Source organism: Augochlora pura, chromosome 5, assembly GCF_028453695.1.
Source record: "Augochlora pura isolate Apur16 chromosome 5, APUR_v2.2.1, whole genome shotgun sequence".
Taxonomy (NCBI): Eukaryota; Metazoa; Arthropoda; class Insecta; order Hymenoptera; family Halictidae; genus Augochlora; species Augochlora pura.
Genome location: NC_135776.1, coordinates 12,398,537 through 12,416,599, shown reverse-complemented (window position 1 = coordinate 12,416,599; position 18,063 = coordinate 12,398,537). Strand labels below are relative to the sequence as shown.

General features: G+C 36.6%; 1 protein-coding gene across 2 annotated transcripts in view; it reads left to right on the top strand.

Moving 5' to 3' along the window:
* The first annotated feature begins 1,604 nt into the window (after positions 1 to 1,604).
* LOC144470114 (beta-1,4-glucuronyltransferase 1) overlaps positions 1,605 to 18,063 on the top strand; it is a 129,975-nt gene continuing 113,516 nt past the window's right edge. The window contains exons 1-2 of one of the 2 annotated variants that reach the window (XM_078180946.1): positions 1,605 to 1,912; positions 14,676 to 15,029. In XM_078180946.1, the coding sequence (XP_078037072.1) occupies positions 14,820 to 15,029 (210 nt within the window). In that variant the 5' untranslated portion in view covers positions 1,605 to 1,912; positions 14,676 to 14,819. The remainder of the gene's footprint in view (positions 1,913 to 14,675; positions 15,030 to 18,063) is intronic. The other variant, XM_078180949.1, reaches the window with a different exon arrangement.

Genomic DNA, 18,063 nt, shown 5'->3' with positions numbered 1-18,063 from the left:
GTAAATCAGATAGTTTAAGTTCGGAAAATAATAGAAATAAAACTGATGTTTCTGACATAAAGTCAAAATCAGTGGATGAATCTAGTAAGTCTGGTAATGGGAAAACAGACAAACTAGAGTGTATAAATCCGAACAGTATTAATGAAAAATTCCATAATGATAATATGGAAACAATAGTTAATAGATTTTATTCTCAAAATAGTAAAAATACTGATAGTAAAGATAGTGGTTAAAGAATATTATCAGAACCTAGAAGGAGTGATAGGATTAAAAAGAAACCCCATATTTCGTATAGTGAAGAGGATATACCAATAGATTGTTTGATGAATGCACAATCATTAGTATGTGATATTCCTATATCATATCAGGAAATTAGTAGTAGAAATGACAGGAATAAATGGGAACGAGCTATTAGAGATGAAATTGATTCTCTGTTAATTAATCTGACATGGACATTGGTGTCAAAGCCTAAAGATAAAAATATTGTAGATTGTGTACTTGTGTACTGTTTACTTTGGTATTTGGCCAATCCTTAATTTTGGTGATTTCATTATGGAAGCTATTCCTTTTCTATTCGTCATTATCATTCCAGTTAAATGACATTGTATAATAAGTAATTTTTGGTGAAGTATGATGCTACTATAGAGTCTATCGGTGAATATATGATATCCTACAGCTTCGGGTATTGACTGCTGTAGATTATTATACAGATGTAAAGCAATCCGGCTTGTGACTAGTAAATCGGAGTAAATTAGTGTGTGTGTCATTTGTAATAGAAATCGATATCTCCGTACCGGGACATTCCTAAATCGTCGTAGAATTCGATGTTCCCGTAACGGGACATTTGCAAATCGTCGTAGAAGTCGATGTTCCCGCAGCGGAAACCTTCGAAAACCGCAACAATGACAAAACACTATGACCCCCTATGCCTCGCGACCCATTTCAACAAATTTTATTGTTTAGATATCCATATATTGATTTTAAAATAAATAATTAACACGTTGATGCCGGCGCCGATATTCATGATTTTCTCTGTGAGTCGGCGCCCGAAATGTACAAAAATTAAATAATTATGTTAAGTTTATAATATTGAATTTCTATGTTTTTACTATTGAATATCTGTTTATAATGTTCAGATAAAATAACATAAACCTATTTTGTAGTATGTATTTTGTGTAATGCAAGCAAAATAAACAAATGTACGCAGCCCACGGGTCTGACACGCGTGACCCACCGGTGATGCACGCCGTCGTCAACGTGTTCATAAACAAATGTTGTGTTTCGATATCCGTAGAATAAGTTTAAATTCTCTACGGACATGTCTGTACTCCCACATGCGAAATCTACCGACCGCAAATGGTTATTGTAACGCCGGAAGTGATAATACGCAGGCTTTGAAACGGATCGTGACGGGGCATCGCGGCGCGTTGGTTTCGTCGTGCCGAAATTGGCGGCGCATCGCTCACGGATTTATAGTGGCTGGATTGATTGACCGCGTATTCCGTTGGAAATACAAAATAATCGATTCCCGTTGGTCGCGGCTGCGCGTTCGACTGGGATGCGCGCAGTGCCTCTGGCGGCTCCGATAGATAGCTGCACGGGCTGTCACCCATTCGGCATAGGTGTAAATAAAACGCGGGCATTTTTTGTTCTGCCAAGGGATCCGGGCCTCGTGGAAATTCCGGCGTCAGTTGGGCGTGGTCGTGTGCAATCGTGTCGCGTAACGGGCTCGTCGAGTGCGTAGATGCGTGCATGTGTGCGTGACTGGCTCGAACCGGTGTTGTGCGCGGCCTGATGTTGAATGCACGGGCCGCGAGGCCAACGACAGGGGTTGGCACGGACTGATTTCGCCATCAGACTGCCGCCAAGAGGGGAAGTCTGTCTCGCGTGTCAACACACATCAATGGTTCAGGTGAGTGACTGTCGCCGGTTCTTCTTCGCGTGAAAAACTAACGTGTCATTTGGCGTATCGTCCGGTGTCGAGCACCTGCGCAAGGTTCGTCTCTGCCACGGGTTAGCGTTGCGAGCTGAAGCGACGGGAGTGCGGCGACGTCGTGTGACGGCCGTCGTGCGAGCATTCGCAAACGGCATAGATGGCGCCACCGTGGACGATTCTAACTCGCTCACGTGGCCCGGTGTTCTTTCACCCCCTTACGTGACCTTGCACTGCTCGGAAGTTGAAGTTGTGTTGTTCTAAACTCCTTCATAAAGCTTCTTCTGGAGCATTAACACATACTTGTTTGCATGACGAGAATTCGTCATTTCGCAAACAATCTCCGATAACTAAATGACGAAAATTCGTCATTTGTATATTACAGAAAATAATTTATTCTTATTTGTTTAATTCTAAATAAGTTAAATTCTAATTTTCAACAAACAGATTCAATTTTAACGAAAGATGATATAATTATAACCATCACTAAAAAATATATGATTTTCAAGAAGTTAGGTTGTTTGTTTCTTAAACGGTGGTACAAAAAAGTACTGAAATAATATTTGTTAGTACCTTTAGTGATACCACTATTGCTATTGGGGGTTCTCAAACTAATTTTTGGATAATAGGGGACAGTTGATCAATTTTTAATGTATCATTTTTTTAGCTGTGATCCGCAAGTGTTTTCTTAGCTTGTTACACACTTTTACGTTATTATTACATCGGAAGAGTTTTTTTCACATGTGGTTGGTTCTTGTTCCAATCAGAGAAGTTGTAAAATGTATTTAAGTTAAAGGATGAATTCAACTTAAATGTTTTTATACATTTTATACATATGAAATTAAATTTTGCAACTTATACAGCAGTTAAACTCTTAACATATATTAAAGATAAACAAATATGATACTGTAAAAATTGCTTCCGAAGATGATGCAATATTGAGCGGAATCTCGAGTGCAAAAGATTAAATTATCTTCTCACAAATCTATGAATTATCTGCGTCCATTCTTATAGAAATTTTACAAGCTGGCGTTTTTGCCAAGTAACTAAACTTCTTCTCCCTTTCTGATCATGCTTACTACTTTTTTCTGTGCTTATATTGTGCCAATAATATTTAACACGTTCAACCCGGCGCAAGTCAGACATTGTTGCGTGAAATTGTTTTAAAGTACTTATAAAACTTTATTTACGAATTGTGAAATATATGTACAAATAAAATACAATGTCTTTGTACCACCGGTGGTACGCGCCGATTTGAACGTGTTAAATCTATAAGATCCGTTTTGCCTACATCGATTTATTTTGAAGATAAAATATGCGTTTTATTGATCACACTGGGTGTGGTTTTTTGACTGTTGTAGAATTGCCCTAAAGTGTATGAAAATGAATATGTTCCGTATGCATTTTAACCCAAATCGTAGGAAAAGTATTTTTGTTGCAAGATATAAAATTGGCATTTCCTTCTTACGTGTATAGGTGTCGTACGCAGCTACAGGTTAAGTGGTGAGGGGAGGGGGCGTGTATTTTGACCTTAGTAAGTCATAATATCCCTTTGTACTCGGCGCCATCATGTATGTTACCTACCAGCATTTATGAATTTTATATTACATAGTATACGTTTGAAACAATGTAAGATATTATAATAATATTCGACTTATATGAATTTGCAGACATCGAGGAATATTTTCAAATCAACATTTTGTTTCTTATAAATTTGTGCAGTATAATCAATTTTAAAGTATTCTCCAATACCCATTTCAGGCTGGTTACTGCATATTTTATAATAATAAGTGATTTCACGTCTTCCATCTTGTATTCTTCTGTCAGGAAAACAATACTGTCCTGTTTTTTCCTCCCACATTGCGAATAGTTTACATATTGTTCAATCTATTGTTCAACGAATATATTCATGGATGTATTCTCGGTTTTCGAAAATCAATTCTATTGTTAATTAATAATGGAATATATCGAGATGAATATAAAAATATAATTTAACGTCATTTTTAAAATATACAATAACTGCATTTTCACAATCTAATCAATATTAATCTAACAACAGAACAACAATCACGCTTCGCTTGTCTATTGCTATGACGGATATTTGTGTATAGCAGCATTTTCATTGTACGCAAGTCTCGTACAAATCTCTTCGCTTGTCGCCGGCTGTTCTTAAGTTTATCGGGAGATATAAATTGTTAAGTTTTACTAATCTCATCATTAGTTCTCACGAGTTTTCAATTTTGTCCCCCTATTGTCATGAAATTTCTATATATTTCTTTACTTACATTTTCTCTGGTAATTACTAAGTAATTATTTGTTTTTTAATTATTTATTTCCATCGTATTCATCGAATTCATCGTATTTATAAAATCTTCCAATTTATTCATGATGAATAATCGTATCTTCTCTTTCGCCTGTCGTGATGAAAGGGCACACTTATAAAAACAAAAAACTTGCTGACGTGTATAATTTATTGTTACTTAAACAAGACAACAACAGAAAACCACGTCACATTGGACGGTTCCATGCGCGTTACACCACTGTGGCGTCGCCGGACGTATAGTGCTTTAACCCCTTGCACTATAATATCGAGTCAGACTCGTGGTAAAGATTTTATGCAAGCTCTACTAAATACTAATATTATTAATTTCTTTTATATCGAAATAAGAATAAATTCTTCTGATATCAAAGTCTAGAAATAAAAGTAAATAAAGACAATACAGGAAACAAAAATTGCCTGCTCTTATTAAGAAAAATTATTAAGTACGAATAAGTGCTGATCGTGACAGCATGAAAAGAGTGATGGTGCAAGGGGTTAAGGAACTGGAAGTAGGACTGTGAGCTTTTTATAAATTAAAATGTATCGACTTGTCAATAGTTTCGTGGGAAATATGGTTTTCATACATAGTAGATTGTGAATCCTGGTGATAATAATATACATAATGATAATAATAACAATAAATCTAATTAGAATTAAAGCGTATACGCCAAGGAGGAGAATTAGTGGGATGGGATGTAACAGCATTGAAACTTTGCTTATTTAATGTTTAAGTAAAAAGTAAAGATGTTCGTTTACTTTTTACATTCCTTTTCGAAGTATCCTCGACTCCTAAGTTTCGAGTACGTTTCATTTTCGCGTAGGGAAATTATTTGTCCAATTACTGTGAATTTCTAAGGTCATTGTGTAGTAAGTAGTTAAATTCGTTTCCTCATCAACTATAATGTTGTACCATCAGAAGTACGTAGTGCCATTATAAAAAGCAATTATGTTCAAGGAATAAAAGATCGTCGAACTTTTTATCATTGTAATTTGTTTTCCTCGAAGAACGTATTAACTTTTATTCCAAACATTTTTTTGTCACATTACTGTAAATACCGTAGAAATCTATGCAACCGTTACACTGAACACCCTATATATCAGTACAATAACAGTAAATGAGTTATACAAGAAAAAAATTGAATACGATGAATATATTTTTCAATTAATTTTTGTAATAATTATTATATATTTCTTGAAATCGAGAATATTCATTGTTGATACAAAGCTCCTGTTAACAAAACCGATAGCTCGTATCGTGTGTCAATAGATTGCAGCTGCGTCAAAATCGAGATGATAAATGGATTGATAAATAGAATGAATAATAGGGATCTGTTTTATCGCAAAGAGACAGCAGAGAGATCTGAACGTAGCGAATTTATTGGGAATTCAATTGTGTTCCACGGAGTTTCACATGTGGTTGTGAAAGATACTAATATGCTCAACCCAGTACATATACATTTATAGATGAAAGTATTCGAACGCTTACGATTCTAACATTCAACTAATGAAATATATATGTTAAACTAAAGCATTCCATATAATATGACGCATATAACAAGAGATGTTAAGATTGCATAAGCGAAGTTAGGAAATATATCAACAATACATACCGTTTTTATAGTACATTCATCGTAAACATGTACCTAGAAGTGGCTCATAAAAATATTTAAACTCTAACAACTAAGAATTCCCGAAGATTGCAGAATGTAAAACAAGGGAAACAGTGTTAAAAATTTCTGTCACTATTTTTTCATTATTAACCCCTTGAATATGGCAGACTTTGATGCGCACCGGCCTTACCATATGGCAGGAATTGAGTTACGATGTGCGTCGAGAACGGTAGATTTTTGGGTAGCGATGCATTGTTATGAAAACATATTTCAATGATCAAGAAACTAAATTTCACTACGTTAAAACAATATTTTTTCTTTCTTCGTATTCTGCACCGGATTGCCACTGTAAACATTGAACATTTAATATTAATGTAAGACTTTTTTTCACAACATATCTAGTAATCTAGTAAAGTGTGATACAATTCGAAAAATGTGTAGTATTATTCTAAAAGAGTTATATTCCACGTGACTCGGTGGCAATAATAATTCAACAAGACTGAACACCTTCTTTTAACAACAACAAAATAACAATTTATTCACGATTTTTCATAATTCACAACCACGACAAAAACTTCTATATGTCACGATTCTTCTTCGAATACTCTGATCCTCTCCGCTCGTTCGTCCACTTTTCTGTCGCTTATTCCTACACTCTTTAGCTTATTCCTATTCACACGCACACACACACACACGCGCGCGCGCGCGCACGCGCACGCGCACACACACACACACACACACACACACACATATGCACACACATTCATACTCTTTCGCTCTGCCTCACTCGATGCCACTATTACATAGCCCAAACGCTCTTATCCCACAACCCACACCCCACACATGGATAAATACAAAATCTTATATCACATTTCTTACATTCGTAACGTGTCTCACTTTTTTTTGCTATGTTATCGTCGGACTACACGTTTGCGCCTTTTGTGTAATTGTTGTAAGATCTATCGGAATAATTATCGATACAATTGTAAGGACGTCTATAGGCTCTGTCAGTGTTACAAACGCAAAATTTCTAAGTGCCTACAGGTGGCCACAGTAGCCAAGGGGTTAAGAATATAACAAAATGAATCGCAGGAAATCCGAAACAAGTAAATCGGTAAGCGAATTAACTGCGAAGTGGTATATACAAGGAAAATCGTATAACGAAAACTTGTAAACAGAAGCAAAACTACTATCCATTATATTGTACAGATATTGAATACGCAATGTAACATTGTTAACGCCATGCGGTACCATTTTCTTTGCAATTGCTATGACTAGAATTTTTTCGATCACATTAATTTCTTAGAAGAAAAAGGAATTTTATATTTATCGTGTCCTTACATCTACTCAAATGTTTAAATATTGCTGATGAGAGAATAAAATTTGATTTCTAGTTAAAGGAACGAATAAACATACGTATATAACTACTTATTATTATAGATCTCCATCACGAGTCTGACTCGCTAAAGTACGGCAAGGGGTTAATAAGCCCCGTTGGGGATGTCCAGAAAAGCTAAATGAAAGAGAAGAAATGACAATTATACGAAAAATTAAAAAAGATCCTTTCGCTTTTGGATCGAAATTTACATGAATGTTGACTACACAGTTTCGAAGAGAAGTGCATATAGAATTGTGTCGTCGATTATTAAGAAATAATGGTTTACATGCACGAGTTCCAAGCAGAAAGTCATTTATTAGCAACAAAAATAAAATTGTACGTTTAAACGTTTAAAATTCGCTGGAAAATTTATTTGTTCTGGAACAAAGTATTACTCTATGAATAATTAGAACCATGAAATCTACGACCGACTATAAAATATAATAGATGTAAAATATAATAAATATAATAATAATGGTAATATAAAATACTGTCAGGATTTGAGTGGAATACGCGAGTTCTGTGATAGCAAAAGTAGATTCGCGCATGACAGCCGGATCGAAAAGAAGAAGGCCAGAGAGAGAAAAAAGAAGGCAGGGACGATCAAAAAACAATTAATGCATGCGCGAATCATCTCTATGGCAACATAGGCCAATGCTGATTACCAAATCACGCTGCTCCAATCATAAACTTTATTGGTTTATGACTACATGGCATCTAATGGAATGAGAAACTTTGTATTTATTGATGATATAATAGAGAAAACGAAGTATGTACTTAAAAATTTTGCAGGAAAATTGAAGAAGAAGAAGAAGAAGTAGTGAATAAAAATTGAATTTACTAAACAATTATTGGTTTCAGTCAGACAATGATCTAAAATAGCATGCCGCTAAAATAGTCCCCATTGAACATTTATGGAATAAAGTGGAAAAAGGATTAAGAAATACGGTTATTACTTCGAAAGAAGCGATAAAACGAAATATTATTGAAATATGGCAATCAATAGATGCAAATGTTACTTCTATGTTAGACAACTGAATGATAAACAGACTTAGGGTTTTTGTAAAAGCAAACGGTAGATCAATTTGCTATTAAAACCTTTAATTGTCCAATTTAAATAACTATTAAATGTTCTCTTCAAATACTTTTGTTAGCCACTTCTGGTACGTGTTTACGACAAATGTACTATAAAAACGGTATATAGTGTTGAATTATTTTCTAATTTCATTTATGTAATTTTAAGTCCCATCACTTGTTATATGTGTCATTTTGTATTGAATGCTACAGTTTAACATATATATTTCATTAGTTGAATGTTAGAAACGTAAGTTTTCGAATATTTTCATGTATGAGTGTACATAGCAGTCGTTTCACAAAGAGATCTGACACGTTCCGATAAAAATTGAAATGATTTCGGAGAGTTCTCTTAATGCTATTTTCATCATTACTTGCTCGTCGCGACTCGGACGGACAATATAGTTATTTCATCCATTCACTGTAAAATATTGTAATAAGCTGAAACTTCAAACAGCACCGTAATTGACAAGATTGTGCAATAAGGGACGCCTCGATATCACGAGCTTATCCACAAACGGTTTTCCAATATTTCATGTCATTCCACGAATTGTTTAAGACAAAACGGAACATCCGATTCCGTAATAGAATTATTTTTATCACGCACCGCTCTAACAACTGCCGTATCCAGCGAACAAGCGTGCATCTGGAATCCCAACAGTACACGCATGGTGCATCCCTGGAATATTGTTTGAATTGCTATGCGGTATATACAGAAAGGAACAATATTTCCAAAACAAAGGTCTCAATCTATTTTCCATGTTGCGATAACAAAGGATCACGTACAAGCGAACGAGAACCAATGTTATATAACAGACCAGAGTTGAGAGTAACGTTTTAATTTTCAACTGCGATTGCGCATAAGCCGTTATGCTGGTACAGTTGTTATAAAAATCTTACACGTTTCAGATATTAATGAGTTATAGCAGTTTATGTATGCGTTCTCCTTAATTCCAGAATTAAACCGCCTTAACTACATTGTTTATTAGCGACAACTGTAATTGTTCGTTAAACTTTGTTGTACGGTAAAATGTGTTTTAAGAAGGCAATGACTTGGGAAATTCCTTTGTCGTTGTTAACCTTTTCGGGCCGAGCGACGCATATATGCGACATTGAAATGGTGTCTATACAAGTGCCATCTGTAGTTGATGACAACATTTTTTACTATAGGCTGAACATTTTCTATTGATTTTATTCACATATTGGATTAATATATTAATAAAGTTATTATAATTAATAAATTCTTAAACCTTCTTAAAATTGTTCTTTGTTGAAACGACATCAAAACATATTGCGCAATAAACTTCAAACATCAAAATGATCGTGAGTTTCCGTTCAGTGACGGTATTTTAGCGGACGGGCCAGCCGTAACGAGAGGGTCGGAGTTGTTCTCTAAGGTGTCTGTTAGAATTGTTTTTGGATTTCTGAATATTTTGCGGAGTGCAGGAGTATATGATTTTATTATGATTGAGGAATTACAGGTAGTACATGTTAGTGGTTCCATTTTGGAGATTAGATGGGAGATTGTTAATTTTAGGTTATCAATGCTAAGTCTGTTCACAACGACTTGTTGTTTTTTATCATGGTGTGGCATAGTTGGTTTGTTCATAAAGAATTTTTCTTCAATTTCTTAGAGGATGATAATAAGAGCAACAAATTGTTAACGATATTGTAACCGGGCTGGTTACATATTGTCTCCAGTGGGACAACGCGTGATCTCCCTTCTCCAGCGCCGAAGATGCGTGCGCGTCGATTCCTACTCGATTGCGATCGAAGGAGGTCGATGCGAGAGCAGATTTCGGCACTCTGCGTTTGGAAGTGATAGAAATCGAATCGAGTAATCTTCAGCCGTGCGAAAGACGTTGTAATTAGTGGGTCAAACCGACCAGACAAAACCGGGGAGTCGTGAACGTAAAACCGCGTCGCAGCACTGTACGCGCGTTGATTATCAAAGAATTCTCGCGACCACGTAGCAGTCAATTCATTTTATTTCATCTCATTGATTAATACCGAATCATTCGGAAGCATAACTGCGTCGTGTCGCGGAAACACCGCGCTATATTGTAGAATCAACCTCGCCGTCGTTTCAGCGTAAAAGTTTGTAAACACCGTTCTCCCGCGGACGACCCGTGTTTAGCCGAGGAATCGGCATTCCTCGTTGTTCCACTTCTTAAGACTCTGAATAAAAGCATATTTCGATTAAACGAAATTCGTTAATTAACCCTTAGGCAGATCCTTGCGTCCAGCGACACGAACCTTACTTTACAAGCCGACGCGGACAGTAACCGGGCGTGTCGGTTAATTCGAAAATCTACGTACGTTTCCCCGTGTAAAAATTGGACCCGGTTACAATATCGTACAGTGACTTCTTACGCCTTATAGCAACAACGGTGACGACTACAGCAACAATACTCAACAACGGCAACAATAACGACAGTACTTAATAACGGCTACACAACGCAACGTTAACGACAACGCACAAGTTTGTAGGGTAACGGTTCTCCCTCGAATGCCCGGACCTTTTCCTTTAGCTCTGCTACCCTTTCCAGTCTTTTTCCTCATTATCTTACCATTTCATCTCTCTTGTATACATTCTCACTCACCCAAACTCATTCTTGCTCATTCTCTTTCTCTGTTTTACGATGCGAGCACGCGGTTAACGCGCAGACGCCCGTTCACACTTCCGGGGTTGTAACGTCCGGATTGAACCATTGGAGGATACATTGACTTGGGTGTCGCCGATATATTACCCCCCAAATTAATATTGGGTAATCGGATTCTGTTGGTAGAGCGGTTTTTGCGCACACAATGTTTGATCTCGACTGTTGGAGACTGAATGAGAATATATGTCTCGACTGTTGGAGACTGTGTGTATACCTCGACTGCTAGAGGTTGAGACTGAGAGACTGACTATCAGTGTGACTGCGAGTAACTGATTCGATTTGCGATGGCTGTCGAACCAGGAAAAGGTCGTACGAACTAGTGGGCGTTTCTGTCTTTGGGGGTTTGCTTGAGAAGTTCCATTTTAGTATGAGAGAAGTGCACTGATTGGTTTATTGAACGCTGCATTTTCCCAATCAGAGCCTCCTTGACATTGACCCCCTCTTGTCACACCGTGAGGGTTCCTTGTCACGAATGGTGTGCGCGTTCATGGATTTCTAAATATGCCATGGGAAATCTTCCAGGTCAACCTTCGATGATCTCGAGTCGATACGACGCGTCGCGACGGTTCGCGTACTCGAATTAAGCTGACCCTTCGGAAATGCCCGGTTTATGGCACGTCTCAATTGTTAAAAGAGGCCTACGTTTCGGAATGGTTATTTCGAAGTTCTGTCGGAAATGTCGATTTTATGACACGTCACGGTTATTGAGGAAGACGGTAATGAAACTAGTATGCTAATTGTTTCCCGTATGTAAAAAGGTCTCATTATCAAAAATAACCTCTGTCAGGTTCGTGCCATACACACCATCGAACAGAAACTTCACATTTTTTGTTCCTTGGGAATGGAGCACTCTCTCTTTTTCATTCACTAACGATCTATCTTTCGGTCACGCAGGACTTCGAGGAAATTCTATTCTAAGTGTCTCGAAATCAAATCATCTCTACTCTAAGTATCTCGAAATTAAAGCATTTCTACTCGAAATGTTTTGAAATCGAAGCACCTCCACTTTAAATGTCTACGAACGTAGGCTTAACCCTTTTAGCACCGAGCGAAAGGAGCGTACCTAGGCGAAGAATACCGGCCCGAATCGACGAATTTGTAGAGGTTTGCGAAAATGCTCGTAAAAACCAAAGTAGGCGTGATATTTACAAAATTCAAAAAGCAGCATATTGCGAAAGGAATGGAGAATAAATCAATACCAATGGAGTTTCGATATTTGTTAAAAATCATAAGAATAACATAAATATAAGATATAATGAAAATCGTGCAAAGTAATTTCTATTTTTCAAAACGTAATTGCACATAGAAAAAAATCATCGTTTGGTCATCGCTTTATATATATCTGGTAGTGTGGTGTATAGACATTGCATTTTGCTATCATTTGCAATGAAATAGCTGGTGTCGGATATCAAAACGAAAGGATAACGCAACACGTTATCCTCGTTATCATCAAAGATGATGCACGGCAAGCGTCAGACAAATCTAATACCCAAGAGGATCGTGCAGCTGGTAATACGTCACTAAAAAAAATATAAGTGTTATTATAAATATTTATAGTTAGTTCTCTGTCCACTAAAAATGTGTAATATTGCGATTACGGTTCAGAGAAACTATCTCGTGTCGACGGATATCCCGTGTTCCGTTTCTGTCTTATCACTCTGCCATGTACATACTCTCGGCACGACACAACATAAGATATAACAAAAAGTTGATCTAATAAATATTTTTTCACTTGTGTTGCATCGAATATAAACCATTTTAACATTTTATGAAGTTATACTTAAACACAAATCTCTTGTGATGAGAATAATAAGGCTCTAACGGAGGCGCAACGATATATCGTCGTTGGTATTTTTGGCGAGTGCACCGAATGACGATATATCGTTTTCCTAATGCTCTTTTCTTAAATAAAATAAGTTACTTCATACGTATAATGAATAAATGCGGTGTAATCTATGTCATGTTTGGTATCATTTTAATTGGAAGAATTTTATTAATACATTAGAACAATTTTATGTATGTAGGATGGGTTACCAGGAAGCGGAAATAAGTGACGCGCTTTAACGGAAAACAGATTTAATATCAACAAATATAACAATAATGACTCTAGATTAAGAAAAGTTGCGTGACGAGTTCGACGATACGGCTAGGACTGATTCTTCTTTGACTCGCTCGTTTCGGCCTCGCCCTTCCGATCTTCATATTTTCTATAACGCACATATTCAACAGCACACGCACATGCACACATCCACTCACTCTCTGCATACGCTTCTGTCTCGCTTACTCGCTCGCTATCGTTCTCATTTCCACATGTATGAAAAATTAGAAATAAAAAAGTCACCGATTTTATTCTAGCATTACGATGTATTCTTAGTTATATACACCGACATGCTGGTCGCTGTATGTATTTTGAGGTAGCTTCGTTCGTCCTTAGTTTCCTTCTTTCTCTCTCTCTCTCTCTCTCTCTCGCGCGCGCGCGCGCGAGATGTGGTCACCTATAAAGACGTGCCGCAAGGGTCAAAGAATTATGTCTTGTCTACGCTAAAAGAATGCTTTCGATATCGACTTTGTAACATTTAGAGAGGCTAAATCGCCGCTGTTGACAGTGATAATAATGACGTAGGTGATGAAGTAAGCTGAATCAAAAGCTCTATTAATTTTGAATCTCCTTTGAATCAAGTTCATGGCGTTGATTAATGTAATGAATATTAGAATTAGTGACGCTGCTGCACATTTACTACGTTTTGTGTTGTTATCCAATGCTTTTTGGAACATTATTATAAAAATACTTAATTCAGAAGTAAACGTTACTTCCTCAAATAATCAGTAATTCAATTGACTGCTAATTGAGCAAATGGAGAACGCGAGATTAATTGAAATACATTATTTAGAAAAAATTAATGAACGTGGATACGAACATGTTATCAATATCATCGAGACGATCGTTTTTAAATTACGATTTGAAATCAATTTTTTCATCGTTATCTTTCCTTATTACCCTCTCACTCGTTGACGCTCTATCTTTTCGCCACACAGGACTTTGAAACCTAAGCAACGATCCCAGGTCACTCGAACCTGCCCAAATACTCTGTAAACATCATTCCGCATTTCACAACGCTCATTCTCGACCATTATGCTTTTCATACTCGGAAAAACCGTACAATACCAAAAATTTTGGACGACAGTCTCAACGTTGTTCACAACGATCATTATCTGCCCTCATTAGGTTCGTCCCCGATTTCGCCCAGCTTCGAGACCGTGATCAGCAGGTTCCCGACAAAATGGCGTGTCGCGCGGATCGTGCGCGGCCCCGTTCAAAAACACTGTTGTCCGGCAATCAAGCGAGCATTAATCCGACGAGAGTGTCGGAAATTCTCGGGGGTTAAGCGAGCAGTGTAAACCCTTAGCCCGGTCGTTGCGGTCCTTTATGTAAATGGATAATGGGGTCTCGCCGGCACTTGGCCGGGTTCCTAGACGGCCGGGCACCTGCGTGAATTGCAACGCCGAAGGGCAGTTCATTAACTGCCGGACTCTGGTTCGATGAGAGCCCGGGAGAGCCGAATGGCTTTGAAGAGGCGGATGCCTCCAGGCCGTCCACCGCTGAACAATGTGAATTATCTTGTCTTTCTCTTTCTCTTTCTCCTTTCTCCATCGCGGGCGCCGTTTTCAATCGGCGCGGCCGTCTCTCCTCTCCCAGATACGACCACGCGCGTATGCGTCAGCACCGCCTGGACCTCGACGGCCGTTAATTGAGCCGCTCCGGGCGCGGAAACAATCATCGCAGGATTGCCACGTATGAAAGCGATCTTAATAAATGGAGGCATGAGACGTATCGAAGTGCATGGCGGTCGCCCGTGCATGCCGCCCGATGCCAATTATCGTGGTCACTGAGTCAAACAGAATGGCCGTCTGTCATCGATGCCGCTGCATAATTAACGACGAGAACGAACAGCATACGTCACTCCGTCTTCCATTCCTGCAGCACGCAAACCGTGACCAAATGATAAGACACCACTTCACATCCATTGCAGCGTTTCTCGAAACCATGAGGGTATGTACAATTTTTTCTGCATGACATGTACAGGATATTGATTTTATTTCGAGCATGCGTAATATCTTTGTTATGCATGATTTTAGGTAGGCGGAAAACTGCATGATTTCGTGTGATGAATATAAGGATGGAATAATAACTTTTTTTAAAGTTAGTTATTTTAAATTGAGTTTTTCAGGTATATTTTTGTTAACATAATATTGTAGCTTACAACTTTCTATTGTATAATACCACGTATAATATGACTATATCCATGTATAATAATCGTGTAAAATATCCATGTATAATACCATGACTTTTATATGATTTTTAATACTGTAAATCATGTTTATATAATCTACAATAACTTTTACACTAATTGCATTAAATCATGCAATTTTTCACTTACACATATTTTTCTTACATTAAGCGTGACAGAGATATTACGTGTGCTCAAAATATTGATTAGATTAGGTTGGTGTATATAAAATGCCGGATTTATAAAGGAATATATGAAACTGTATATCTTTTTTTAAAAGCCGTTTATTTAATCAAAATATGTTTCATTTGCTCCAATACCCTTTTCAGAGATTTTAATGCATAGATGCCTGTCTTAAAGAAATTCTGATCTTTACTCTGGTTTTTATAGTCACCGATTATCGACAACTATATATCCTCTTCCCAAATTGTACATTTTTGTTTAAAAGTTGAGGAACAAATCGAGAGAATTTTTTGTATATTGAGGTTAGGAGTTGAAAAGTACTAGAAGAACACTTCTACGTTCTTTATGTTCTCCTTAGGTACAGGCCGCGTTTAGTTACATAAAATTGTTGCGTGTAATGCAAATAAATAATGCATTAATAAGTTGCGTGTAATGCAAATAAATTATTAACAACTTCGGAGATCATTAATCTTGAATCAAACGTATAATAACGTATAATATAAAGATATATGAGAGGGTTAGAATTATAATAGCTTGTTTACATTCACAAAGAATGATATTGTTCTTCTAACATGTGCATTGTTTACTGATCATATTTATTTTAACTTTATAATGAATTTTACTTATCCTTTCAACATTTTCACATGTATTTGCTATACAATATATAATAATATTAGAAGAGAGAGAAATTACCAAACGATTACATTGTTTCGTAACTTTTGTCGGTAAGTGTACATTGCGTTTTATCCTTTTTTTAAAACTGATACAGATGGTGATCTTCAATCACTTTTACATTTACTATTGAATAAAACAAGCAGTACACGATATTGTCGGATGTAATTAGAAGCGTAATAATAAAATTTGACTTCGTATTATTCTCTTTTTCTAGATACGACGAGTATGTTAATCACTTCCTTAAGATTTCATTATAATTGTTATTGTGGCGATCTAGGTATTGGGCACTTGTTTAATATATCCAGAGAGAAAGGTCGAGAGTGTGTGTGTGTGTGAAAGAGAAAGAGAGAAAACATAGAAAAAATTTAATGTTATTATTAATCGATAAATCAATAAATATCATTGATTATTAATTTTCTGACAACTAAAGCAAATACGTATAACAACCGAATAACATTTTTGAAATTATTAAAATGGCCCCGCTATCTGAGTGTTACTCACTGTCACTGTATTCTTCATTTTGATGATCTCCAAATAACGGAATTCTTTAATAATTTTTTAAACAGACTGACTACTGTGTGGAATATTTGAAGTATGTACTATTGAACTTATCAATCGCTTTAACTTTTTGGTTGGAGTGTTCCTAGAGTTTGCTACGCCCCCTATAAATCATGAGTATCCAATATATTGGACGTGTCACACGTGATCATGGAAAAGAGAATATCGTATCTCAATATGTATTGTACAGCTTGCGTCGGACGTGACCATATTTTTTGCTATGTCTGCATATCTAACTGCCATGAATTCTGAAAATTCCGAAACGATGTCGTTAAATATTTAATTAATAACTAACGTAAATTAATATTTATTATTTCGTTATATATTTAAAATATTATATCTTTCAACTATCTACAATATTTAGTAGAAGAATTATTGCGAATTTAAATTGCATTATTCATTGATTAGTTATATGGTAGTTTTTCAGAGTTTTCGATTAGGTCTCGAATTTTGATTTAACACTGTGTGCAGAGCGTGTTTCAACTTTATTGTTCAACTAAACCTAAAATAGATATGCAGCGTATAAATGATGTAATAAGATATGAAAGCAAAAAAGAATTTCATAAATAAGAAATGGACAATGAATGTATCGCCTGTATATAATGTTCTACATCGTGCTGAATTTTTTAAAACCATAAAAGTATTCAGAAATGTAGTGTATTAATACGTTGCCAGTTTTGCAATACTTGTAAGAGAATATATAAAGTTCTCACCATTCTATAGATAATTGTGATAACTCTATTAACATATTTCCGGACTCGTCACTCATGCCTTATACCTTGACATAACTTTTACATATATTGTATATATACAGGGTGTTTCTTAATTATTGTAACTCCGGGAAATGGGGGGGTTGCTGAGGCTATTTCAAGTAATTTTTTCGTTTGCCGAAATGCAATCCGCGGCTTTGTTAACGAGTTATTAACAGTTAAAGTTGGCCGCGCACCGACGAGTTTTCGTGCTGCTGCGCACATGAGCGCGAACGATTCAGGGACGACTCAAGCCCGTCTCGGTGACAGGAGCCACGGCCACGTATCGCCTCTGAGCCGCGTTCGATCATCAAATAAGAATTTCATGAATTTCACAAATGTTATTAATGAAAAACTTACCAATGCAGTGGTAAATGTCGTAATCCGAAAGTTGTAATCCACGTATGTAGAACGGCACAGAGTACACTAACTTTCACTTTCGTTTTCACTTTCACTGCACTATTATTTCACACTGATCACACATTCTTGAACAATTAACACATGTCCGAAGCTTCCTGCGTTATTTTGTGTGGCCCTGAAAAGGGCCGATTAATTTCAAATAAGGAGAAATTATTAAGTAATTTCAAATATTTCTTAAAGAACGGTGAAGTTATAGGGACGAAATCTCGAA